This window comes from Neopsephotus bourkii, unplaced genomic scaffold, assembly GCF_033783945.1.
Source record: "Neopsephotus bourkii isolate Nb327-2 ecotype Australia unplaced genomic scaffold, CSIRO-AGI_Nbou_v1 NB_616, whole genome shotgun sequence".
Classification (NCBI taxonomy): Eukaryota; Metazoa; Chordata; class Aves; order Psittaciformes; family Psittacidae; genus Neopsephotus; species Neopsephotus bourkii.
This window is the reverse complement of record NW_026901116.1, coordinates 24608-51072: the sequence shown is the minus strand read 5'-3', so window position 1 is coordinate 51072 and position 26465 is coordinate 24608. Positions and strand designations below refer to the sequence as shown.

The 26465-nt window shown below is 59.2% G+C and overlaps 3 protein-coding genes across 3 annotated transcripts in view; 2 read left to right on the top strand and 1 right to left on the bottom strand.

The window, feature by feature from the left end:
- Positions 1-274: 274 nt before the first annotated feature.
- Positions 275-26386, top strand: TEX261 (testis expressed 261). The gene is made up of 7 exons (XM_061351973.1): positions 275-366; positions 1006-1085; positions 2091-2244; positions 4735-4802; positions 5720-5822; positions 7078-7268; positions 26373-26386. Exons 1-6 carry the CDS (start codon positions 297-299, stop codon positions 7191-7193), a joined length of 591 nt encoding a protein of 196 aa, XP_061207957.1. The 5' UTR covers positions 275-296; the 3' UTR covers positions 7194-7268; positions 26373-26386.
- LOC133211535 (shootin-1-like) lies at positions 11192-24405 on the top strand. The gene is made up of 17 exons (XM_061351976.1): positions 11192-11290; positions 12318-12385; positions 14393-14453; positions 15609-15703; positions 16246-16372; positions 17311-17408; positions 17581-17662; positions 17749-17843; positions 18307-18453; positions 20770-20923; positions 21774-21894; positions 22120-22169; positions 22489-22598; positions 22702-22761; positions 22873-23032; positions 23853-24034; positions 24275-24405. The coding sequence occupies exons 1-16, from the start codon at positions 11254-11256 to the stop codon at positions 23996-23998; spliced, it is 1611 nt and encodes a 536-aa protein (XP_061207960.1). The 5' UTR covers positions 11192-11253; the 3' UTR covers positions 23999-24034; positions 24275-24405.
- The window catches only part of ATP6V1B1 (ATPase H+ transporting V1 subunit B1), a 20316-nt gene continuing 19359 nt past the window's right edge, over positions 25509-26465 (bottom strand). Inside the window, exons 13-14 of the mRNA XM_061351961.1 lie at positions 25819-25948; positions 25509-25732 (exon numbers count right to left, since the gene is read on the bottom strand). Coding sequence (XP_061207945.1) covers positions 25566-25732; positions 25819-25948 — 297 coding nt within the window. The 3' untranslated portion in view covers positions 25509-25565. The remainder of the gene's footprint in view (positions 25733-25818; positions 25949-26465) is intronic.

Here is a 26465-nt window from a genome sequence, read left to right as displayed (position 1 = left end):
CCAGGATCCCTCTGCTCTTTTAGGGCTCCCTCCACATCTCGGAGCACCCCCAAGTTCCCCCCCTCCCTCCAGGGATCCCTCCGCGCCTGCAGGGGGCGCTGTTGCGCCGTGCAGCGGCCGGGCCGCGCAGGGTCGGCTGAGCTCTCTTGTTCCGGCGCCGCGTGTTCAGCGCCGCCGCCGCCGCCGGACCGGGAGCAGGAGCGGGCCCGGAGCGGGAGCGGCGGCTCCGGTCCAGGCCCGGCCGAGGCCTAGGCCCCGACCCAGGCCTAGGCCCCGACGCAGGCCCCGGCCCCGCCATGTGGTTCATGTACGCGCTGAGCTGGCTCTCCCTGCTCATCCAAGTGGCCTTCGTCACCCTGGCCATCGGTGAGGCCGCCGCCGCCTCCTCCCGCGGGCTATCGCGATATGTCGTGGGGCTGAGGGGGGGGTGGGTATTAGTGTCCGTCACCCCCCGGGGATGCTCTGGAGGTTGGGGGTCCCATGGCTGCCCACAGAGACCCTCCCCCCATGGAGGTTGGGGTCCCTTGGGTGCCCCCGAGGCCTCAGAGAGGTCCTAAGGTTGGGGGTGTCGTGGTTGCCCCCCCCAGGCCTCAGCTCCTGGCTTTGGGGTCCCCTCTGGGTGCTCCGGGGATTGGGGGGGCCGCTGGGTGCCCGCAGGAGCTCAGAGGGTGCCTGAGGTTGGGGGGGCCCTGAAGGCCTGGGCCTGTTGGTGCCATTGAGGTCCCGAGGGTGCCCCTGACATTGGGGTCCTCCGGGTGCTTCTGTTACCCCTTGGGGAGCCCAGAAACTGGGGGCCCTTGGGTGCCCCTGGGACCTCAGAGAGCCCCTGAGGTTGGGGGTCCCATCACTGCCTCTGATATCCTGTGGCTGCCCCAGAGATTGGGGGTCCCCAGAGCATTGCAGGGCTGGGGTTCACCCCTGCCCTCAGTCTCCTATGGCTGTGTGCACGTTCCCTCCCGTATCCCTGCTCCATCCATCCCTGCTCATCCCCACCTCCGTCCGCAGCGGCCGGGCTCTACTACCTGGCGGAGCTGATCGAGGAGTACACGGTTGTCACCAAGAGGATCATCAAGTACATGATCTGGGTAAGTCCCTGCGTGCACACACAGGGGGGGTCCTCACCATGGTCACCCCACGGGGCTGGCACAGCAGCCACAGCATGGGGAGCCCTTGGGAAGTGCTTCCCTGTCCCAGTGTGGCTCGGGGGGGCGGGTGGGGGGGTTCCATTTGGATGCTTCCCAAGGGGCTGGTGTGGAGTGGGAGGTGCATGGGTTGGTGTGGTGCTGTCGGCACCAAAGCCGCCTTGACCATGGCAGGGCTCTTGCCTGTGCTGCTGCTTTCACCCCATGTTCACCCCCACGGTCACCCCCACGGTCACCCCATGATCACCCCATGTTCACCCCATGTTCACCCCATGGTCACCCCCCATGGTCACCCCCATGGTCACCCCATGGTCACCCCCATGGTCACCCCCCGTGTTCCCCCCCATGGTCACCCCCATGGTCACCCCCGTGTTCAACCCATGGTCACGCCCATGTTCACCCCATGTTCACCCCACGGTCACCCCCATGGTCACCCCCACATTCACCCCATGTTCCCCCCCAGGTTCACCCTGGTGTTCACCCCCATGTTCACCCCATGTTCACCCTGTGGTCACCCCTGTGTTCACCCCCGTGTTCTCCCCATGTTCATCCTCATGTTCACCCCCATGTTCACTACCGTGTTCCACCCTGGGTTCCCCCCGTGTTCACCCCCAAGTTCACCCCGTGTTCCCCCCCGTGTCAACCCTGTGTTCACCCTGTGTTAACCCCCATGTTCCCCCTATGTTAACCCCCATGTTCCCCCTATGTTAACCCCCATGTTCCCCCTATGTTAACCCCCATGTCCACCCCATGTTGACCCCCATGTTCACCCCATGTTGACCCCCATGTTCACCCTATGTTGACCCCCATGTTCACCCTATGTTAACCCCCATGTTCACCCTGTGTTGACCCCCATGTTCACCCTGTGTTAACCCCCATGTTCACCCTATGTTAACCCCCATGTTCACCCCATGTTAATCCCCATGTTCACCCCACTTTCTCCCCCAGTTCTCCTCGGCCGTGCTGGTGGGGCTCTACCTCTTCGAACAGTTCCCTGGCTTCATGGTCGGAGTGGGGCTCTTCACCAACCTCGTCTACTTCGGGCTGCTGCAGACCTTCCCCTTCATCGTGCTCACCTCCTCCAACTTCATCCTGTCCTGTGGTGAGTGGGGCTGTCACCTTCCCATGGGTGGCACTGTCACCTCCCCATGGATGGCAGTGTCATCTCCCCATGGGTGACACTGTCATCTCCCCATGGGTGACACTGTCGTCTCCCCATGGGTGACACTGTCACCTCCCCATGGGTGACATTGTCATCTCCCCATGGGTGACATTGTCACCTCCCCATGGGTGACACTGTCGCCTCCCCATGGTTGGCAGTGTCGCCTCCCCATGGTTGGCAGTGTCATCTCCCCATGGGTGGCAGTGTCATCTCCCCATGGGTGACATTGTTGCCTCCCCATGGGTGGCAGTGCCGCCTCCCCATGGGTGACATTGTCACCTTCCCATGGGTGGCAATGTCATCTCCCCATGGGTGGCATTGTCATCTCCCCATGGGTGGCATTATCATCTCCCCATGGGTGACACTGCCACCTCCCCATGGGTGACATTATCGCCTCCCCATGGGTGACACTGCCATCTCCCCATGGGTAACATTGTCACCTTCCCACGGGTGACATTATCGCCTCCCCACGGGTGACACTGTCGTCTCCCCACGGGTGACACTGCCGCCTCCCCACGGGTGACACAGTCACCTCCCCATGGGTTCCATTGTCACCCCATCCCCAGATGGACTCTGGGTGGCAGCAGAGCTTTGCCTTTTGCTCCTGCAGCCTCCGTGGCTTCCAAAAGGACTTTGAGCTTTGCCCAGGGCTTTGTCACTGTGGTTTATGGTGGGGCTGGGATAGCTGTGGACTGGGGGGGTGTGGGGTGGAAACTGGGGTTTCCCAGTTCTGGTTCTGCTCCAAACTCCTGTGGGGATGGGATCCCAGTGTCCTCCCTGCAGAGCTGCTCTGGGTGCTCCATGGGCAAAGAGCCGGAGGGGTTGAAGCCCACTGTGGGTCTTTACCCATGGGTGCAAGCACAGGCTGGGGGCACGGTGGCCGTGAGGGGTGGGAGGGCTCTGCCATCAGGAGGGGCTGGTGCTTGGAGGAGGAAAAGCTTTGGGACAAAGCCCATTTCCTCATTCATGGGGAAGAAAACCGGTTCCTGACCTGTTCCTGGGTCCCTGTGGGAGCCTCGTGGAGGTCAGCCAGGCCAAGGGTAAGGTCCTGCCCCAGCACAAACCCAACTGGGATGGGGCAGCCCTGAGGAGCCCTTAGAGCAGCTCCAGTGCCTAAAGGGGCTGCAGGGAAGCTGGAGAGGGGCTTGGGACAAGGGATGCAGGGATGGGATGAGGAGTTTGGGCTCCAGGCTGGAAGAGGGAAGAGTTGGATGGGATACAGGGAAGTTCTTCCCTATGAGGGTGGTGGGACATGGGAATGGGTTGAAGCTGTGGCTGCCCCATCCCTGCAGTGCTCAAGGCCAGGTTGGACACAGGGGCTTGGAGCAAGCTGCTCCAGTGGAAGGGGTCCCTGGAGCTGGATTGGAGCTTTAAGGTCCCTTCCACCCCAAACCAGTCCATGGTTGCCTGCTGTGCTCAGCTCATGAGCAGGCAGAGCCGTGTCACAGAGCGACCCCAAAGGAGATGGGGGCTGCAGCACCAGCAGCTCTGCCACTTAGACTGGTTTGGAGCTGCTTAACTGGTTTCATCCCCTGCGGGCTGTGGAGCCTCCTGCGTGTTCTGTGCTGGGCATGGATCTGCCCTCAGGCCCTGCTCTGGGTGATGGGCACTGAGACCTCAGGTAGCAACCAGGCAGGATCTGATGCAGGTTTCAGAGCGGGTCTGTGTGCAGCTGGAGCACCTCCAAGCAGTGTAGGCAGGATTAGCATGGAACCAGGGAATGGTTTGTGTTGGAAGGGACCTTAAAGCTCCTCCAGCCCCAACCCCTGCCCCAGGCAGGGACCCCTTCCACTGGAGCAGCTTGCTCCAAGCCCCTGTGTCCAACCTGGCCTTGGACACTGTTCTCCCATAGGGTATAGAGCAGGGATGTGTTTCCTGGAGCCAAACTGGTGATGGATGAAAAGAGGATAAATCCACATGGGGCTCTGCCTCCTGCCTGCCCTGGGGCTGCTGGGCTGGAGCTGGGGTCTTCTTGGCTTGGCTAAAAGGCACAAGCAGCTCCAGTTCCTGCCTCTTGAGAGCTCAATGGCGTTTCCAGTGCTGGGACCAGCTCTAAGCCTCATGTCCTGCCCCCATTTCAGCTTCACTTGCTTTGCCCATGGCAGAGGAGCTGCTCCCTGCAGCAGCTGCTGGTCCCCCCCTCTGGGTAGGGGTTGCTCTGTTGTGCTGCTCTCAGCTCCGGGCAGCATTAGCAAGTGTCAGGCTGGGTTCCCCTGGGCCAGGGTGAGTAAAGCAGCACAGGGAGAGGGGATCTGGGGCTGGTGCTGCTCACACCCCGAGCTGTGAAAGTCTTTTAGCAGCAGGAGGATGCGGGTGCAAGGGGCTGAGCATCACCGAGGGGCTGGGCTCCCAGCAAGGAGCTGCTCCCTCCTCCTCGTCCTGCATCGCCTTGGGGCTGAGCTGATGCTGTTTGTGCTGTCTCCTTTGCAGGGCTGGTTATATTCAATCACTACCTGGCGTTCCAGTACTTCGCTGAGGAGTATTACCTGTTCTCTGAGGTGAGAGGCCTTTGGGAAGGAGTCAATCCCTGCTCTCCCAGTCCATGTGGAGCTGCTGGAGGCTGGGAGATGCTGTTGTGCTCAGGATGCTTCTCGCACCCCTTCCCTCGGGGCTCCTGTGCCCTCAGCACCTTCAGCTCCAGGATGGGGCTTGGGGCTTCCTCAGCCACTCAAAGGCATGAAAAGCACTGAGTGCAAAGCACAGACTGCACTGTTCTGATGTGCTAAACCCCAGGACAATGGAAAACGAGATCATTTTGAATGGCTTTTGACCACAAATCCCTTCCCTTCTGGAATTACCGCTATTTTTATCTCTCTGATGCACTAATTCTCTGTCACCGTCTTTATGGGAAGGCCCAAACTCTCCAAAAGGGCTTGTCCTGCCCCAAAATAGCTGCCACTTGGTGCAGATTCTAAAAAACAGAGAAAATCTCCACCAAACTGATGAAACCCACAGGTTTTTAGGCAGTTTAACCGGTGTTTAGGGGCACAGAGAGGCTGATGCAGCAGCTCTGCTCTCCCCAAACCCCAGTGCCCCATCCCAGGGCAGGAGGAGCAATCCCAGGTCTTGCTTCTTCCTTTTAGCCCCTGGAAGTGTGAAGGGGATTTCCTGGTTCAAAGCAGCACAACCAGCATCCTGCTTCCTTCATTCTCATTGGGAATGGCTGGGAGCAGTGGAGCTTTCCAGGAGCAAAGGCTTCTCCTGCATCCTTCCATGGATGCTCCTGGGTGCTGTGTGTCCCCTTCCCAGCTCCACAGTGGGACAGTATCTGAGCACCTGAGGCTTGGGAGGGGTTGAGCTGCACTTCTACCCCTTCAGAGCCCTTTATCTCCAGGGGGGGCTGGTTCAGGGAGACACTTGGGGTACCCCATGGGCTGTGCCTCTGCTCTCACTGCCTGTGTCTCTCTGCCTGCAGGTTCTTGCCTACTTCACCTTCTGCCTCTGGTTAATCCCCTTTGCTTTCTTCGTCTCCTTGTCGGCTGGGGAGAACGTCCTGCCCTCCACAGTGCAGCCTGGAGGTGAGTGATGGCCTTCCCCAGGGCTCTGGGCTCAGCACAGCCCATTGCACCCCCCATTCCCGCTGCATGGAGCAGGGGCAGGGTGCAGCAGGTGGGGTGAACCCTTCCAAAGGCAAGGCAGGGAAAGGGGTGAGTGAGCAGAGCGAGGGGTGCTTCCTGCTTCACATCCTGCATCTCTCCAGCCCTGGGGCCCTGTTGCTTTCTGTGGGCTCTCCCTGAAGCTTCAGACAGGGAGCTCAGGATTTGGGCTCCCTGTCAATGGCTTATGGGAGCATCAGGTAGGGTAGAGGGAAGCAAACCAGCAACTGCCATGCTTTAAATGCAGGCAGATGGGATCAAACCAGTAACTTCCATGCTTTAAGGGCAGCCAAATGGGATCAAACCAGTAACTTCCATGCTTTAAGGGCAGCCAGATGGGATCAAACCAGTAACTTCCATGCTTTAAGGGCAGCCAAATGGGATCAAACCAGTAACTTCCATGCTTTAAGGGCAGCCAGATGGGATCAAACCAGTAACTTCCATGCTTTAAGGGCAGCTGGATGGGATCAAACCAGTAACTCCCATGCTTTAAGGGCAGCCAAATGGGATCAAACCAGCAAGTTCCATGCTTTAAGGGCAGGTGGATGGGAGTAAACCAGTAACTTCCATGCTTTAAGGGCAGCTGGATGGGATCAAACCATCAAGTTCCATGCTTTAAGGGCAGCTCGATGCGAACAAACCAGTAACTTCCATGCTTTAAGGGCAGCCAGATGGGATCAAACCAATAACTTCCATGCTTTAAGGGCAGCTGGATGGGATCAAACCATCAAGTTCCATGCTTTAAGGGCAGCTCGATGCGAACAAACCAGTAACTTCCATGCTTTAAGGGCAGCTGGATGGGAGCAAACCAGTAGCTTCCATGCTTTAAGGGCAGCTGGATTGGATCAAACCATCAAGTTCCATGCTTTAAGGGCAGCTCGATGCGAACAAACCAGTAACTTCCATGCTTTAAGGGCAGCCATATGGGATCAAACCAGTAACTCCCATCCTTTAAGGGCAGCTGGATTGGATCAAACCAGCAAGTTCCATGCTTTAAGGGCAGCCAGATGGGATCAAACCAGCAAGTTCCATGCTTTAAAGGCAGCTGGATGGGATCAAACCAGTAACTTCCATGCTTTAAAGGAAGCCAGATGGGAGCACACGAGCAGCTCCCATGCATTTCAGGCCCTGAAACCAAACCCACCAGTGGTTGATTTTGCTCCCCTTATCCCCACAGACGACGTGGTCTCCAACTACTTCACCAAAGGGAAGAGGGGGAAGCGCTCTGGGATCCTCCTCATCTTCTCTTTCATCAAGGAGGCCATCCTGCCCAGCCGACAGAAGATCTACTGAGCAGGGATGCTGCCCTGACGGAGCGGGGCAGCCCCAGACTGTGCAGGGGGCTGTGGGGCAGCAGCCCTGACCCCATCCCTCCTTGATGAATCCCAGTGGGATTTGCCTGGGAATTGCTGGGAACGCTGGCCCTGGGCACTGACTGCAGGTACCGGATGCAGAGGGGAGGGTTCCATCCAGCCCCAGGACTGTGTGCAAGGAGGATGCTTGGTTCCAGCTGAGCACAAGGAGCATCCAAGCTCCTCTCCCTGGCACTGCCCACCCTGGGCTTCCCAAGCAGGAGCTGGGGTGGTTTGGCAGCAGGACGTGCTTGACGTTGAACTGAGGTTTACACAGAGCCATTCATTACAGAGAGAATAAAGTGAGCCAAGTGTCCAGCTCCCCACGGATTCCCATTGGGAAGCTGCCACCTCTGGAGGATGCTGGTGTGTGTGTGTGTGTGTCCCATCCCCTCCCCAGTGCTCTGTGGCTGTGGGGATGGGACCTGAAGCTCTCAACCTGGTGGTTTGGGTCATTGGGGTGTTGGAAACGGCCACTTCTCTCCTCTCTCTGGCCCTGGGGATGTGGTTCATGATGCTCTCCATAGGGAGCAAGGCACGGAGTGAGTTTTGCAGCCTCCCTTTTGTGTCATCTCTTGGCATTCCCGGTGCTGCTGCGCATCCCAGGCCTCCCCTTTTCCAAAGGGGGGGAGATCCAGATGATCACAGTGAGGAGGAGGTGAAACCTTTGCTCTTTGTTCCTTATAACCCCCCCTTTTCCCATCGTTTCACCTCCAGCCTGTGCTAGGGTTGATGTCCCCATGGTCCCCAGCAGCCAGGGCTCCGCTTTCATGGCTTGGGAAGGCTTCTTGAGGAATTCCTTAGGAAAACAGCTCCTTGGGGCCAGTTTTGGCCCGTGGCAAAGGTGAGGCACAGACCCCCTGGCTCTGGCTGCGTGTGCTGATGGTGAGCTCATAGGATGGGGTTTGTTTGAGAGCTGTGATACAGGCTGTGTTCTTCCCAGCGGCTGCTGCAGCAGCATCCCTGCAGTGCACATGTGCTGGGCTCCATCACACGAGGACATCACCCTCTGCATTGCTCATGGGTTTGATGGCTTTAGAGAGCTCTAGAGAGAGGTGCTGAGGGGACATGGAGGGTGCAGGAGGTGCCCCCTGGAGCCCATGGGGGATGCAGGCGGGCAGGATGCACGTAGCTGTTGGGGACTTGGAGAAGTGAAGGCAGAAGCACTGGAAGCAAAGAGCTCCTGGATGAGCTGCTCCCAGCACTGGGGCTGTAGGTTTGCTCCAAGGGCACACAGTAGGGGATGCAGGGAATGTCCCCTATTCCCTGCACTGGCTCCCTGCTGCCTGGGCCAGCAGTGGGGTAATCCTGATGCTTTTATTCCCTTCCCTAAGGGGCAGGGTTGAGCATTCCTCGATCTTGGGAGGGTGCTGAGGCGCTGGCACAGGTTGGGAATGCCCCATCCCTGGCCAGGTTGGACACAGGGGCTTGGAGCAAGCTGCTCTATGGAAGGGGTCCCTGCCCATGGCAGGGGTTGGGGCTGGAGGAGCTTTAAGATCCCTTCCTTAAACCATTCCATGATGCTATTGAAGCTGTATTGTGCTGTCTCCAGGCTGGAGGCAGGGATGGCATCGGGGGGAGGCTGCAGGGATGCTCTTGGCTCTTCACAGCTCTGCTCCAAGCTGTGCTTCACAGTTCCCATCGCCTCAGGCACAGGCAGATGGAGCAGGGCGGGTGAGAGCCCAGAGCCGCTGCTGGGAGCGGAGGAGAAGCCTTGGGCTGGGGACATGGACAGTGGGATTGATGCACCCGCAGCAGGTTTGTGGTGGCACCAAGCTGTGTGGTTGGGTTGATGCGCTGGAGGGAAGGAATGGGATCCAGAGGGACCTGGACACGCTTGTGAGGTGGGGTGATGCCAACCACATGGAGTTCAACCATGCCAAGGGCAAGGTCCTACACCTGGGTGGGAGCAATCCCAGGCACAGCTACAGGCTGGGCAGAGAAGAGATTCAGAGCAGCCCAAGAGAAGGACTTGGGGGTGCTGGGCAATGAGAAAATGAACATGAGCCGGCTTCAGTGTGTGCTTGAGCCCAGAAAGCAACCGTATCCTGGGCTGTATCCAAAGGAGCGTGACCAGCAGGGCGAAGGAGGGGATCCTGCCCCTTTATTCTGCTCTCGTGAGACCTCCCCTGGAGCATTGTGTGCAGTTCTGGTGTCCTCAACATAAAAAGGACATGGAGCTGTTGGAACAAGTCCAGAGGAGGCCACAAGGATGCTCAGGGGCTGGAGCAGCTCCTGTATGGAGATAGGCTGAGAACACTGGGGCTGTTCAGCCTGGAGAAGAGAAGCTGATGGAGACCTCAGAGCAGCTTCCAGTGTCTGAAGGGGGCCTATAGGGATGCTGGGGATGGACTCTTCATTAGGGACTGTAGTGACAGGACAAGGGGTAATGGGTTAAAACTGAAACAGGGGAAGTTTAGATTGGATCTAAGGAGGAAATTCTTCCCTGTGAGGGTGCTGAGGCACTGGAATGGGTGCCCAGGGAGGCTGTGAATGCTCCATCCCTGGCAGTGCTCAAGGCCAGGTTGGACAGAGCCTTGGGTGCCATGGTTTAGTGTGAGGTGTCCCTGCCCATGGCAGGGGGTTGGAACTGGGTGATCTCAAGCTCCTTTCCAACCCGAACTATTCCATGATTCTATGAAGCTTGGTTCCTGCTCTGAGCATCCTGCAGGAGCGATGGAAACCTCCGGGCTCCATGGAGAGCGCTTCCTGTGGGATACAGAGCTCCAGGCCTGCTCAAGCAGCGCTGAGGATGCACATGGGGAAGATGAGCGGCTTTAATGGCCCTCTGATGGAGCCTCTTTGATCCCTGTTGCCATGGACTTACAGCCATGAAGTGGATCACTGCTTTTCCAGCTGGCAAATCCCATTTTCCCTGATGACACCATGGGGTTTAGGAGCTGTTATGGACACCCATTTCCTTGAGTGGAGCCGCATCCCAGTAAATCCTGTTCACCGGATGATGGGGTGAACCCAAGGAACACTTAGAGTGAGTATTCAAAGGAGAGGATCAGGAAAGCCCCCCCTGTGGTTGCAAGGGGGAGAAGGTGATGCCATGGTGGCTATGAGGACCACGCTCATCTCCTGCCTTAAGATGAGAGCTTTGGGGCTGGATTTGGTCAAAGCATCCCCATTCCCTACCCGAATCCACAAGGAAAAGTGGTGGATAACATCTAAAATCTCTTGTTATTCCCAGGGCTGGGGCAAGGATGCTCCAGAACCCACCTGTAAAGGGTGTGCAAGGAGCTCTGCCTTATACAGGAGCTGGATTTACTCCTTGGATGGAGCACTTACAAGGGGAGTGTTAATGCAGAGCTCCTGCGGAGGCTCCGGAGCATCCTCATCCCCATCCCATGGGATCGGAGCCCATTGATTTTCATGGGTGTTTGGAGGCTGCAGTGAGGGGAGAGGAATTCACTTGATCCCGGATTGATGCTGGGAAAGGGCAGAGCCCGATGAGTAAGAGCTGGGAGGTGACATTGCCTATGGTGCCGGGGGGGAGGCTGAGGGCATGGAACCATGGAATGGGTTGGGATGAAGGGACCTTAAAGCTCCTCCAGCTCCAACCCCAACCCCTTCCACTGGAGCAGCTTGCTCCAAGCCCCTGTGTCCTTGAGCACTGCAGGGATGGGGCAGCCACAGCTTCTCCCCATTCCCATGTCCCACCACCCTCATAGGGGAGAACTTCCCTGTATCCCATCCAACTCTTCCCTCTTCCAGCCTGGATCCCAAACTCCTCATCCCATCCCTGCATCCCTTGTCCCAAGCCCCTCTCCAGCTTTCCTGCAGCCCCTTTAGGCACTGGAGCTGCTCAAAGCAGCTCATGGCTGGAGCAGGAGGGGTTTCAGTTCCCCCTGAGCCTGCTTTGCAGCCAGGGCAGGACCAACCCTGCCCGGAGCTGGGTGCTCAGCCCCCAGCATCATTGGTGACGCTGGGGTTTCACTTCCCTGCAGTGGGGCCCAGCTGAGCTCAAGGGTTCTGGGTCCCACCGGCCCCGCACCATGGCCTGGGCTGCAGAAGGCACTGGGCAGCTCACAGGTAAGGACCTTTCCCTGCGCTGAAGGATGCGAGGGGTTCACACATGGGCCGGGTATCCCATGGTGGGGTGGTTCTGGCTGACCCCTGCGACCGTCACCATGGCCTCCTGGCTCATAGATGCTTTGCAAGGGGTGAAACCAGCCCTGAACTGGGTTTGGAGGGGGGGTGGGGGGGGTGGGGGTGTTTCCTCTGCTCAGCTCCATTGCAGGGGGTGAAGGACCAGGGGGTTGTATTTAGGTGGACTGGCAGCTCCCATGTGTGATGTGCCTCTGTCCATCCATCCATCCACACATCCATCCATCATCCATCCATCCATCCACCCATCCATCATCCATCCATCCACCCATCCATCCATCATCCATCCATCCATCCATCCACCCATCCATCATCCATCCATCCATCATCCATCCATCCATCATCCATCCATCATCCATCCATCCATCCATCCACCCATCCATCCATCCATCCATCCACCCATCCATCATCCATCCATCCATCCATCCCTCCATCCCTCCATCCATCCATCCATCCCTCCATCCATCCATCCATCCATCCATCATCCACCCACCCATCTGTCCATCCATCCATCCACACATCCCCCACACTTAGGCACAAGGGACTCCCATCCAGCCATGGAGCATCCCAATCCCCACCACTGGGCACCACCAGTCCCCCCAGCGATGGTCCCATGGGGATGTGCTCCTCAGTGGCGTCTCACCCCCCAAAACCATTCACCCCAGTGCTATGGGGCTGCTTCAATGAGGGGAACCTCAGTGGTGCTGGGGGCTGTCCCAGTGTCCCCCATCAAGGCCCCTCTTGGCCTCACCGGCAGCAGGATGCTCAGGGATGGCTTTTCCCAGCATCTCACAGGTATTTTGGCTACGGGGGCATCACCAGCTCCTGGTGCAGGGGGGGTTCGGGGGGGGGCTCAGCCCCTCTCCTTATAGAGCAGAGCAAAGGGCTCAGGCACCTCTGGGGGTTCCTCCTATGCTGGGGACCTCCTGGTGCGCTTCTGGTTCCTCTGCAGCCATCCTGGAGTCGGGCAGCAGCGAGGAGGAGGAGGAGGATGATGAAGAAGAGGCGGCCGTGGTGCAGGTACCACTCCCAGCCCCCCATAGGGATGCAATGGGGGTCGAGGCCCGGCTCTGTGCCAGGCGCTGGTGCCATCACCGGTGTCGCGGTCGCAGTGGTCCCAGCGCGGCAGCATCCGGTGGCTCAGGGCTGGATGAGAGCCGGGAGCCCTGGGCCAATGGAATGCCAGTGGGGCGCTGTGCCAGTGCAGGGCCAAGGAGATGCCATGCTTATGGAATGCCAATGCCATGCTAATGCAATGCCATGCTTATGGAATGCCAATACAATGCCATGCTAATGGATGCCATGCTTATGGAATGCCAATACAATGCCATGCTAATGGATGCCATGCTTATGGAATGCCAATACAATGCCATGCTAATGGATGCCATGCTTATGGAATGCCAATACAATGCCATGCTAATGGATGCCATGCTAATGGAATGCCAATACAATGCCATGCTAATGGAATGCCATGCTTATGGAATGCCAATAAAATGCCATGCTAATGGATGCCATGCTAATGGAATGCCAATACAATGCCATGCTAATGGATGCCATGCTTATGGAATGCCAATACAATGCCATGCTAATGGAATGCCATGCTAATGGATACCATGCTTATGGAATGCCAATGGAATGCCATGCTAATGGAATGCCATGCTAAGGCGATGCCATGCTTATGGAATGCCAATACAATGCCATGGTAATGGAATGCCATGCTAATGCGATGCCATGCCAATACAATGCCATGCTAATGCAATGCCATGCTAATGGAATGCCATCCCAACACAGTGCTGTGCCAATGCAATGCTATGGCAATGGAATGCCATCCCAACACAGTGCAGTGCCAATGCAATGCCATGTGAATGCAATGCCATCCCAACACAGTGCTGTCCCAATGCAATGCTATGGCAATGGAATGCCATCCCAACACAGTGCTGTGCCAATGCAATGCCATGTCAATGGAATGCCATCCCAACACAGTGCTGTCCCAATGCAATGCTATGGCAATGGAATGCCATCCCAACACAGTGCTGTGCCAATGCAATGCCATGCCAATGGAATGCCATCCCAACACAGTGCTGTCCCAATGCAATGCTATGGCAATGGAATGCCATCCCAACACAGTGCTGTCCCAATGCAATGCTATGGCAATGGAATGCCATCCCAACACAGTGCTGTCCCAATGCAATGCCATGCCAATGGAATGCCATCCCAGCACAGTGCTGTGCCAATGCAATGCTATGGCAATGGAATGCCATCCCAACACAGTGCTGTGCCAATGCAATGCTATGGCAATGGAATGCCATCCCAACACAGTGCTGTCCCAATGCAATGCTATGGCAATGGAATGCCATCCCAACACAGTGCTGTGCCAATGCAATGCCATGCCAATGGAATGCCATCCCAACACAGTGCTGTGCCAATGCAATGCTATGGCAATGGAATGCCATCCCAACACAGTGCTGTGCCAATGCAACACCCCACCAACACAGTGCTGTGCCAATGCAATGCTATGGCAATGGAATGCCATCCCAACACAGTGCTGTCCCAATGCAATGCTATGGCAATGGAATGCCATCCCAACACAGTGCTGTGCCAATGCAATACCATGCCAATGGAATGCTGAGCCAATGCAATGCCATGCCAATGGAATGCCATCCCAACACAGTGCTGTGCCAATGCAATGCCATGTGAATGCAATGCCATCCCAACACAGTGCTGTCCCAGTGCAATGCTATGGCAATGGAATGCCATCCCAGCACAGTGCAGTGCCAGTGCAATGCTATGGCAATGGAATGCCATCCCAACACAGTGCTGTGCCAATGCAAAGCCATGCCAATGGAATGCCATCCCAACACAGTGCTGTGCCAATGCAATGCTATGGCAATGGAATGCCATCCCAGCACAGTGCTGTGCCAATGCAATGCCAGTGCCATGCTATCCCAACACAATGCTGTGCCAACACCAAGCCATCCCAAGGCAGCGCCATGCCAATGGAATTCCAGGTGTGTTTCCCCCTAGCAGCATCCCCCCCATGTCCAGGAGCTGGCTGAAGCTGAGCAGCGCCTGGCAGAGCTGGAGCAAGGTGAGCCCCATCCCACCAGTGCCTTGCGGTGCCCTCGGCCCTGCCTGGAACCGGTGCTGATGGGAGGGTGAAGTGGGGAACCCCAGCCCTGGCACTGAGCTGCTCCCTGCACCCATCCTGCATCCATCCTGCATCCATCCTGCACCCATCCTGCACCCATCCTGTACCCATCCTGCATCCATCCTGCACCCATCCTGCACCCATCCTGCACCCATCCTGCACCCATCCTGCATCCATCCCGCACCCATCCTGCACCCATCCTGCACCCATCCTGCATCCATCCTGCATCCATCCCGCACCCATCCTGCATCCATCCCGCACCCATCCTGCACCCATCCTGCACCCATCCTGCACCCATCCTGCATCCATCCCGCACCCATCCTGCACCCATCCTGCACCCATCCTGCACCCATCCTGCACCCATCCTGCACCCATCCTGCATCCATCCTGCACCCATCCTGCACCCATCCTGCACCCATCCTGCATCCATCCTGCACCCATCCTGCACCCATCCTGCATCCATCCTGCACCCATCCTGCATCCATCCTGCACCCATCCTGCACCCATCCTGCATCCATCCTGCACCCATCCTGCACCCATCCTGCGCCCATCCTGCACCCATCCTGCACCCATCCTGCACCCATCCTGCATCCATCCTGCACCCATCCTGCACCCATCCTGCATCCATCCTGCGCCCATCCTGCACCCATCCTGCACCCATCCTGCGCCCATCCTGCATCCATCCTGCACCCATCCTGCGCCCATCCTGCATCCATCCTGCGCCCATCCTGCGCCCATCCTGCATCCATCCTGCGCCCATCCTGCATCCATCCTGCACCCATCCTGCGCCCATCCTGCACCCGTCCTGCACCCATCCTGTACCCGTCCTGCATCCGTCCTGCGCCCATCCTGCATCCATCCTGCATCCATCCTGCATCCATCCTGCGCCCGTCCTGCACCCATCCTGCGCCCGTCCTGCACCCATCCTGCACCCATCCTGCACCCATCCTGCACCCATCCTGCATCCATCCTGCACCCATCCTGCATCCATCCTGCACCCATCCTGCATCCATCCTGCGCCCGTCCTGCACCCATCCTGCGCCCGTCCTGCACCCATCCTGCACCCGTCCTGCACCCATCCTTCCCCCTCTGCAGCATCCCAGGCCCTGCTGGCCGAGCTCTCGGCGCTGGAGACCCGGTTTGAGATCGAGAGGATGTGCAGGGAGCGAGCCGAAGCCTACGCAGTGCAGGTGGGGATGGGGACCGGCATCACCCGGTGTCACCCGGCAGCACCGCAGTGCTGGGGGTGCTGAGGCTGTGGCTGCATCCCCAGAGCACCCAGGGCAGCGCCCATTGGGATGATGCTGCGAGGGCTGGAGCAGCTCTGCTCTGGAGCCAGGCTGAGAGAGCTGGGCTGGGGCAGCCTGGAGGAGAGAAGGCTCCTGAAGGGGAGACCTTAGAGCAGCTCCAGTGCCTAAAGGGGCTGCAGGGAAGCTGGAGAGGGGCTTGGGACAAGGGATGCAGGGATGGGATGAGGAGTTTGGGATCCAGGCTGGAAGAGGGAAGAGTTGGGTGGGATACAGGGAAGTTCTTCCCTATGAGGGTGGTGGGACATGGGAATGGGGTGAAGCTGTGGCTGCCCCATCCCTGCAGTGCTCAAGGCCAGGTTGGACACAGGGGCTTGGAGCTGCTCCAGTGGAAGGGGTCCCTGCCCGTGGCAGGGGTTGGAGCTGGATGGGATTTAGGTCCCTTCCAACCCAAACCCTTCCATGGCTCCCTGATCCCACCCCAGGTGAAGCAGGAGAACAAGCAGCTGAAGAGGCTCAGCCTGGCCCCAGCAGCCCCTGAAGCTCTGCTTGAGGAGGTGCCCCCTGAAGATGATCCTGACCCTGCCCAATGCTATGGGCAGCAGCTTGAGGGTGAGCCAGGGTATCCCCATCCCATCCCCACCCCATCCCCATCCCATCCGCATCCCATCCCATCTGCATCCCATTTCCATCCCCATTTCCATCCCCATTCCATCCCCCATCCCATCTGCATCCCATTCCCATCCCCATTTCCATCCCCATCCCATTCCCATCCCCATTCATCCCCATCCCATCTGCATCCCATTCCCATCCCCATTCCATCCCCATCCCATCCTCATCCCATCCGCAACCCATCCCATCCCTATCCCATCTGCATCCCATTCCCATCCTCATCCCATCTTCATCCCATCTTCATCCCATCTTCATCCCATCTTCATCCCATCTTCATCCCATCTTCATCCCATCCACAACCCATCCCATCCCTATCCCATCTGCATCCCATTCCCATCCCCATCCCATCCTCATCCCATCCCCATCACCATCTCATCCCAGCCCCAGCTAGAAGCAGCCCAGCCCCAGCCCCATCCCGGTGTTGCCTAAGCTCGGCTCAGCCTGGCCCTAGGGTTTAGGTTGTTCCTGGTCCTTGTTCCGGATAAACAGGAGAAAATGAATCCGAAGGCAAAGGGAAAAGCTGAACTGAAAGTGCTGCTGCCCAACTTCCCTCTTCCCCATCCTCTTTTCCCATCCTCTTTCCCTCTTCTGCCTCTGTTTGTGTCAGTACCTGGAGATGCGCCCTCAGGGCCCCCACTTCCAGCCAAACCCTCCCTTGGGATCATCCAAAGCTCTTCCCATGGGTTGAGGATGCTCAGGGCAGCTTTGGCCAGGAGGATGCTGAGCACAGCCCAGGTGTCCTGGGGCTGCTCTTCCACCCCATTGCCCTGTGTGTATCTATCCCTGCATCACCTCCCCGAACCAGCTTCCAGCTGGGGAGGTCCCTGTAGCATCCCAGTCCCAGCTCTGCGCTCCCCATTCCCACCCCGCATTCCCAGCCCTGCAGAACAAGATCTCGTGGCTCCTGGAGCAGCGCAAGGACCTCACCAGCCAGGTCCAGGACCTGCAGCGGCTCAACCAGGACCTGCAGGACCAGGTACCCAATGGGACCCCCAATGGCATCTCCCAGCCCTTCCTCTCCTTCATCACCCCCTGTTCCTCACTGAGCTCAAGGGGTTGGGTCCGAACCCCTCCCTTTGGACCCTCCATCACCTCCTTCATGTACTGGGGATGCTCCTATGGTGACCCCAAACCCTGCCCCACTGCAGCTGGAGCTGGGGCAGGAGGAGCAGCAGCGCCTGCGGGCGGCCCTGGGCAGCAGCCAACGGGCGCTGAGGTCCTTCAAGAGAGGTGAGATGGGTGCTGGTGATGGGCACCAATGGCGCTGGGACCTGGGTGTCCCCCATGCAGTGCTGGGGTGCTCGCTGTCCCCGCAGTGTCCCACATCATCAGCCAGGACTACTGCGAGGCCATGCAGCAGCTGGAGCTGGAGCAGGACCTGCGCCTGCAGGCGGAAGCCTTCGCCCATGAGGTGCAGGCAGGGCCGGGGTCACCCAGGCCATGGGTGCTGGGTGGGGGGAAAGGCACCCATGGGGTGGGAGAGCAGGGGGGTGATGCTGCTGCTGGGGTCCTGCAATGGGAGGTGGGGATGGGATATTGGGAAGCTCTTCCCTATGAGGGTGGTGGGGCATGGGAATGGGGTGAAGCTGTGGCTGCCCCATCCCTGCAGTGCTCAAGGCCAGGGTGGACACAGGGGCTTGGAGCTGCTCCAGTGGAAGGGGTCCCTGGAGCTGGAGTGGAGCTTTAAGGTCCCTTCACCCCAAACCTCTCTGTCTCAATGATGGAGCCCCCCAGTATTCAGGCACCAAGGGGATGATGGGGATGCTCGGGGGCACCCATCGCAGCTGGGATCCCATGGGGCAAGGGCAGCAAAGCCCAGTGCCCACGGCAAAGGGCCCTTGTCCTGCTCCTGAGCGCGCTGTGCCCCATGGCAGATGCTGGTGCAGGAGAAGGAGGCGAGGAGGCAGAGCTCCATCCTGCTGCAGGGCAAGGGGCCCAGTGCCCAGCTGCTGGTGGCGCTGCAGGAACTGGGGAGACTCAGCCGGGAGCTGGAGGAGGCCAGGAGGGAGCAGCGCCAGCGGGTAAGGGCCATTGCCAAGGGGGGACATGGGGGTGACAGTGGGGTGACAATGGGGGTACAATGGGGGTGACAATGGAGGTACAATGGGGGTGACAATGGAGTTGACATGGGGGTGACAATGGAGTTGACATAGGGGTGACAATGGGGGTGACAATGGGGTTACCATGGGGTGACATGGGGGTGGCAATGGGGTGACAATGGGGTTACAGTGGGGTGACAATGGGGTTATAATGGGGTGACATGGGGGTGACAATGGGGTTACAATGGGGTGACAATGGGGTTATAATGGGGTGACATGGGGGTGACAATGGAGTTGACATGGGGGTCACAATGCGGTTAAAATGGGGGTGACAATGGGGTTACCATGGGGTGGCAATGGGGGTGAAATGGGGGTGACATGGGGCTGACAATGGGGTTACAATGGGGTGACACAGGGGGTGGCAATGGGGGTGACAAGGGGGAGTGACATGGGGGTTACAATGGGGTGACACAGGGGGTGACATAGGGGTGAAAAAGGGGGTGACACAAGGGTGACATAAGGGTTACACAGGGGTGACCCATGGGTGACATAGGGGTTACACAGGGGTGACAATGGGGTGACATAAGGGTTACACAGGGGTGACACAGGGGTGACAATGGGGTGACACAGGGATGGGTAACAGCACTGCTCTGGTGCTGGTGGAGGTTCCTCTGGGTGCAGGAACTGGATGTGACCAGGATCAGATCCCCCCATCCATGCCCATCCCACTCTGGTACCCAACATGGAGAGGCTCTTCCAGACCCCTCCATCACCAACCCATGCCCATCCCACTCTGGTACCCAACATGGAGAGGTTCTTCCAGACGTCTCCATCACCAACCCATGCCCATCCCACTCTGGTGCCCAACAGGGACAGGCTCTTCCAGATCCCTCCATCCCCAATCCATGCCCATCCCGCATGGATGTCCAATCTGGAGAGGCTCTTCCAGACCCATCCATCCCCAACCCATGCCCATCCCGCATGGATGTCCAATCTGGAGAGGCTCTTCCAGACCCCTCCATCACCAATCCATGCCCATCCCGCATGGATGTCCAATCTGGAGGGCCTCTTCCAGACCCCTCCATCACGAATCCATGCCCATCCCACTCTGGTACCCAACATGGAGAGGCTCTTCCAGACCCCTCCATCCCCAACCCATGCCCATCCCACATGGATGTCCAATCTGGAGAGGCTCTTCCAAACCCCTCCATCACCAACCCATGCCCATCCCACTCTGGTACCCAACATGGAGAGGCTCTTCCAGACCCCTCCATCCCCAACCCATGCCCATCCCGCATGGATGTCCAATCTGGAGGGCCTCTTCCAGACCCCTCCATCACCAACCCATGCCCATCCCACTCTGGTACCCAACATGGAGAGGTTCCTCCAGACCCCTCCATCACCAACCCATGCCCATCCCGCATGGATGTCCAATGTGGAGAAGCTCTTCCAGACCCCTCCATCACCAGTCTATGCCCATCCCACTCTGGTACCCAACATGGAGAGGCTCTTCCAGACCCCTCCATCACCAATCCATGCCCATCCTGCATGGATGTCCAGTCTGGAGGGCCTCTTCCAGACCCCTCCATCACCAACCCATGCCCGTCCCACTTTGGTACCCAACATGGAGAGGTTCTTCCAGACCCCTCCATCACCAACCCATGCCCATCCCACTCTGGTACCCAACAGGGAGAGGCTCTTCCAGACCCCTCCATCACCAACCCATGCCCATCCCACTCTGGTACCCAACAGGGAGAGGCTCTTCCAGACCCCTCCATCACCAACCCATGCCCATCCCGCATGGATGTCCAATCTGGAGGGGCTCTTCCAGACCCCTCCATCCCCAACCCATGCCCATCCCGCATGGATGTCCAATCTGGAGAGGTTCTTCCAGACCCCTCCATCATCAATCCATGCCCATCCCGCATGGATGTCCAATCTGGAGGGGCTCTTCCAGACCCCTCCATCACCAATCCATGCCCTTCCCGTGCTGGTGCCCAACCATGAGAGGTTGTTCTCCAGACCCCATCACCCTCTCCATGCCCATCCCATGCTCGGTTCCCAAACAGGCCGTTCTTCCATGGCTTTCCACCAGCACTTCTGGGTCCCGTGGGTGGGTGCCACACAGTGGGGTTTGCACCCACTCTGGGTTAGCACCCACCAAGCTGCCAGCACCCAGCCACGAATCGCCCTCACCGTAGCTTGAAGCTCCTTGCCAGTGGCCAATGGGGGTTGTGGAGCCCCCATGGCCCCAGCTCCAGCACCATGGTCCCAGCTCCAGCCCCCCCATTCCCGCAGGTGCAGGAGCTGCAGGAGGAGCTGGGGAAGCGCCCGGGGCCGGAGGAGCTGGATGAGGCCCGGGCAGCCCTGGCTGCGGCTGAGGAGGAGAAGCTGCAGCTGAGGATGCGGCTGCAGGAGGCTGAGCAGCGCCTGCAGGAGCTGCAGGGGGAAGGTGGGAGCAGGAGTCCCAGGGATGCCCATGGGGATGTCCAAGGGATGCCCATAGGGATGCCCATGGGGTGCCCATAGGGATGCCCATCAGGATGTCCAAGGGATGCCCATAGGGATGCCCATGGGGTGCCCATAGGGGTGCCCATAAAGATGCCCATAGGGATACCCATAGGGGTGCCCATAGGGATGCCCATAGGGGTGCCCATAGTGATGCTCATAGAGCTGCCCATAGGGATACCCATAGGGATGCCCATAGGGATACCCATAGGAATGTCCATCAGGATGCCTATAGGGATGTCCATCAGGATGTCCAAGGGATGCCCATAGGGGTGCCCATAGGGATATCCATAGGGATGCCCATAGGGATGCCCATAGGAATGTCCATCGGGATGCCCATAGGGATGTCCATCAGGATGTCCTAGGGGTGCCCATAGGGATACCCATAGGAATGTCCATCAGGATGCCCATAGGGATGTCCATCAGGATGTCCAAGGGATGCCCATAGGGGTGCCCATAGGGATACCCATAGGAATGTCCATCAGGATGCCCATAGGGATGTCCAAGGGATGCCCATAGGGATGCCCATAGGGGTGCCCATAGGGGTGCCCATAGGGATGCCCATAGGAATGTCCATCAGGATGCCCATAGGGATGCCCACAGGAGTGTCCGTCAGGATGCCCAAGGGATGCCCATAAGGATGCCCATAGGGGTGCCCATAGGGGTGCCCAAGGGATGCTCATAGAGATACCCATAGGAGTGCCAGTAGGGATGCCCATAGGGGTGCCCATAGGGATGCCCAAGGGGTGTCTCGGGCTCCGAGGTGCAGCAGCCCTCACTTCACCCCATTGCAGTGGGGCTGCTGCAGGAGAAGCTGGCTCAGGACCCACTGCTGCAGAGCCAGGCCCCCACGGTGCCTGCACCACCACCGCCACCACCACCGCTGCCACCCCCTGCACCCACTGTGCCTGTGGAGTAAGTGACACCCATGGACACCCATGGGTGCCGTGGGGCTTCCAGCCTGTCCCTGCCATGGCAGATGAGTTGGGCTGGGAAACCTTCACCCCACAAGGCTGGGAACTGTCCCCACGCCGTCCCTGGGCATCATCCCCATGGGATACGGATGGGGGTCACTGGGCACGGTGTTGGGGGGTTCCTGGTGCAGCTCGGATGGGCTCTGACCTCCCCTCTCCCTTCCAGCCCGCTCTTGGCCATCAGACAGAGGAAGGGGCTGGTGAACCTGCAGCGCTGTAAGTCCCCACCATGGGCCCCATTGCATCCCTATGGGGGGCCATCTGGGGGTGCTGATGCTGCTGGAGGCCCTGGTGCCATTGAAGGGGCACCCTCATTCCCTAAAGGGGGGTGCTCAGGACGCAGCACCCCCGGTCCTGCGCAGCTTGTGATGGGGATGAGCAGGGTGGTACCAGCCCTGGGTCATGGTTGGGTTTGGCATCAAGGGATGGACCCCGGGCATGGGACCACTGCTGGGAGGGGGCATCTCCTGACCCCCCAGCAGGGACTGAGCCTTGCCCCAGTGTACAGGGTCTCAGTGTGGTGCTCCCTGCGCAGGCAAGCCGGAGGCTGAGGATGCCAAAGCTCGAGCCGTGCAGGAGATGATGGAGCGGATAAAGAACGGGGTGGTCCTGAGACCCGCAAAGGACCGGGACCCGCTGGGACAGGTAAGGGGGGACCATGGGCTCCCCATCCCATGGGGTGATGTTCTCAGGGAGGACCCAAGGACTCGGGATGGGTTTGAGCAGGATGAGGCCACATCTCCTGCAGGGTGCATCGGTGATGGGCAGCAAAAGGAAGAGTGCGGCGCTGGAGCTGCAGAGCATCCTTGTGAGCATCCCCATCACTATCCCCAGCTCCAGCCCCTGTCCCTTGTCATCCCTGTGTCCCAGTGCATGGATGCTGCCCCTCAGCACCCCCCCTGTGTGCTGTGGTCCCCAGGGGGCCATGAGGAGGGCGAGCAGGAGGGCTGGAGCGCGGCAGAGCAGCATCAAGGGCAGGGACCAGCAGCTGGAGGCCATCCTGCAGCGCCGGCGCCGAGCCCTGGATGCGGCCCCTGAGGAGCAGAGCGATGCTGAGGCTGTGGAATGGCTGGATCCTGGTATGGGGAAGGGCTTGGGAGGGGGGTGCTGAGAACGTTGGGGCTGGAGAAGAGAAGCTGATGGAGACCTCAGAGCAGCTTCCAGTGTCTGAAGGGGGCTATAGGGATGCTGGGGATGGACTCTTCATTAGGGACTGTAGTGACAGGACAAGGGGTAATGGGTTCAAACTGAAACAGGGGAAGTTTAGATTGGATCTAAGGAGGGAATTCTTCCCTGTGAGGGTGCTGAGGCACTGGAATGGGTGCCCAGGGAGGTTGTGAATGCTCCATCCCTGGCAGTGTTCAAGGCCAGGTTGGACAGAGCCTTGGGTGCCATGGGTTAGTGTGAGGTGTCCCTGCCCATGGCAGGGGGTTGGAACTGGATGATCTTAAGGTCCTTTCCAACCCAAACTATTCTATGGTTCTATGATTCTATAATGGGGCTGGGTGAGCTCTGCATGGAGGGAGCATCCCAAGGGAGCGGGGTCAGTCTGTGGGATCAGCGCTGTGAGCATGGCGGGACATGGGAAGGGTTGAATGGAGAAGCTGTGGCTGCCCCATCCCTGGCAGTGTTCAAGGCCAGGTTGGACACAGGGGCTTGGAGCAAGCTGCTCCAGTGGAAGGGGTCCCTGCCTGTGGCAGGGGTTGGAGCTGGAGGAGCTTTAAGGTCCCTTGAACCCAACCCATGCCATGGTTCCATGACTGGTGCAGAGGTGACACCACCCCTGTCCCCTCGCTGTCCTCTAACCCCACCTGATGCTCTGTGGTCCCTCCTAGTGGCAAGCACTGGGTCCCATTGGCTCTGCCCTTGCCCTCACCCACATCTCCCATCTCTCCACAGGGGACGAGGACCTCGGGGCGGCTCCATCCGGGTGCTCCCCACCAGGGAGCAGGGGCAGGGTCCCCTTCAGGCCAAGGGCTTCCAGTGGCCTCCCCAGGACCCGGCCACTTGCCCGCCCTGCCAGGGGCAGTGGGGAGCCAGGGTAGGGGAGGTGGCATCGCCCTGCCTGGAGCCATGGCTGGGTGAGGAGGTGATGGGTGAGGAGGTGGGAGAGGAGGTGATGGGTGAGGAGGAGATGGGTGAGGAGGTGATGGGAGAGGAGGAGATGGGAGAGGAGGAGATGGGTGAGGAGGTGATGGGTGAGGAGATGGGTGCATGGGTGATGGGAGAGGAGGTGATGGGTGAGGAGGTGATGGGTGAGGAGGTGATGGGTGATAAGGAGATGGGTGAGGAGGTGATGGGCTCCCATCCTTCTCTTCCAGCAGCTTCCATCCTCCTGGGCTTCAGTTAAAGTGGGGTAACACCAGGTCCTACCTGTGTCTGCTTAGGGGACACGCACAGGGATGGCACTGGAGCTGCTGCAGCTGGGTTTTGGCACAAGCCTCTATGGGACTGCAGTGGTCAGGCACCCTTTGGCACCCCAGGGGGCCTGATGGCTGCTGAGTTCCCCTTTGCAGCCTCAAGGAGGTAAAGGGCACCCAGACCCCCAAATAAAGGGACTTGGATCACTTGGGAGCTGTGATGTCCCATGTCCCCTCCTTGTCCCCAGCCTGGTCCCACTGTGCATGGGTACCCATCCACGGCACCGGCAGTCCCTGCACACTGGTGGTGCTGGATGGGGATGTGAGCTTCCTCTTGGTGTCCATAGAGACCCCAGGAGAGCAGAGCCCCAATGGGGGGGTCACGAAGGGCTGGGGATGCAGATGGGGACCCCCCCAGTGACCCTGGTCTTGTGTGGGACCCTAAGGAGCGAGCCCTGAGCTCCTGCTTCAACCCCAAAGCCTCGGGGTTCCCTTTGGGGATCCAGGGGATGGTGAGGGGGGGATCCTGCCCCTCTGCTGTGCTCTGGGGTGACCCCAATGCAGCCCTGATCCAGGCACAAGAGGGACGTGGAGGTGATGGAGCGAGGCCATGGGGATGCTGCGAGGGCTGGAGCAGCTCTGCTCTGGAGCCAGGCTGAGAGAGCTGGGCTGGGGCAGCCTGGAGAAGAGAAGGCTCCTGAAGGGGAGACCTTAGAGCAGCTCCAGTGCCTAAAGGGGCTGCAGGGAAGCTGGAGAGGGGCTTGGGACAAGGGATGCAGGGATGGGATGAGGAGTTTGGGCTCCAGGCTGGAAGAGGGAAGAGTTGGATGGGATACAGGGAAGCTCTTCCCCATGAGGGTGGTGGGACATGGGAATGGGGTGAAGCTGTGGCTGCCCCATCCCTGGCAGTGCTCAAGGACACAGGGCTTGGAGCAAGCTGCTCCAGTGGAAGAGGTCCCCATGGCAGGGATTGGAGCTGGATGGGATTTAAGGTCCCTTCAACCCAAGCCACTCTGCGATTCTAAGACCAGGAGCACCCAGGAATGGGGAGGAAGTGGCCCCAATTCAAAGCACAAATGGGGTTTGTGCCCACACTGGTTTCATTAAGCAAGAGAAGCGGTTCCCCACCACACTGGGATGCCACTGCCACGAACCCACCCTCCCGGTCCCTAACCCCATCCGCAGCCCCACCACTGGCAGGTCCGGGTGGGTTTTGGGGTACACGAGGCTGCTCCCCAGGCCTGGGGGGGGGTCACAGGGCTGTGGTGGCCGGGTCCTGCACTGGTGCTTTGGTCTCCCGTGGGTAGTACTCAGCCAGGATGCTCTCGGGGATGCGCTTCAGCAGCTGCTTGGGGAAGATGCGCAGGAGCTGCCACCCGATGTCCAGGGACTCGAAGATGCTCCGGTTCTCATAGGGGCCTGGGTGGAGATGGACGCAAAGGAGACAGGGAGGTGCTGGGGGTGCCCCCATGGAGCCGATCCCCACCTTGGGCCCTGTGCCCTACCCTGGGTGATGAAATGCTTCTCGAACTTGTGCAGGAACTCCAGGTAGAGCAGGTCATCGGGAGACAGCGCTTCCTCCCCTACCACCGCCTTCATCGCCTGCACGTCCTTCCCGATGGCGTAGCAGGCGTACTGCAGGGGCAGGACCCCAGAGAGGAGGGAGCAGGGAATGGCTTGGGTTGAAGGGAGCTCAAAGCCCATCCAGCTCCAACCCCTTCCACTGGAGCAGCTTGCTCCAAGCCCCTGTGTCCTTGAGCACTGCCAGGGATGGGGCAGCCACAGCTTCAACCCATTCCCATGTCCCACCACCCTCATAGGGGAGAACTTCCCTGTACCCCACCCAACTCTTCCCTCTTCCAGCCTGGATCCCAAACTCCTCATCCCATCCCCGCATCCCTTGTCCCAAGCCCCTCTCCAGCTTCCCTGCACCCCTTTAGGCACTGGAGCTGCTCTAAGGGCTCCCCTTCAGGAGCCTTCTCTTCTCCAGGCTGCCCCAGCCCAGCTCTCTCAGCCTGGCTCCAGAGCAGGGATGCTCCAGCCCTCGCAGCATCCCCATGGCCTCGCTCCATCAGCTCCACGTCCCTCTGGTGCTGCTGCCCCAGAGCTGGACCCTCAATCTCCCCCTAGAGCTCCCATTCAAGCCATGGAG

Bases quoted from the DNA above. Each gene is read 5' to 3' on its own strand.
- TEX261 (XM_061351973.1), top strand. From the start codon at position 297: ATGTGGTTCATGTACGCGCTGAGCTGGCTCTCCCTGCTCATCCAAGTG. The intron at 367-1,005 runs GTGAGGCCGCCG...CTCCGTCCGCAG, and splicing joins CTTCGTCACCCTGGCCATCG to CGGCCGGGCTCTACTACCTG. The intron at 4,803-5,719 runs GTGAGAGGCCTT...CTCTGCCTGCAG, and splicing joins AGTATTACCTGTTCTCTGAG to GTTCTTGCCTACTTCACCTT.
- LOC133211535 (XM_061351976.1), top strand. From the start codon at position 11,254: ATGGCCTGGGCTGCAGAAGGCACTGGGCAGCTCACAG. The intron at 18,454-20,769 runs GTAAGGGCCATT...CCATTCCCGCAG, and splicing joins GGAGGGAGCAGCGCCAGCGG to GTGCAGGAGCTGCAGGAGGA. The intron at 22,762-22,872 runs GTGAGCATCCCC...TGTGGTCCCCAG, and splicing joins TGGAGCTGCAGAGCATCCTT to GGGGCCATGAGGAGGGCGAG.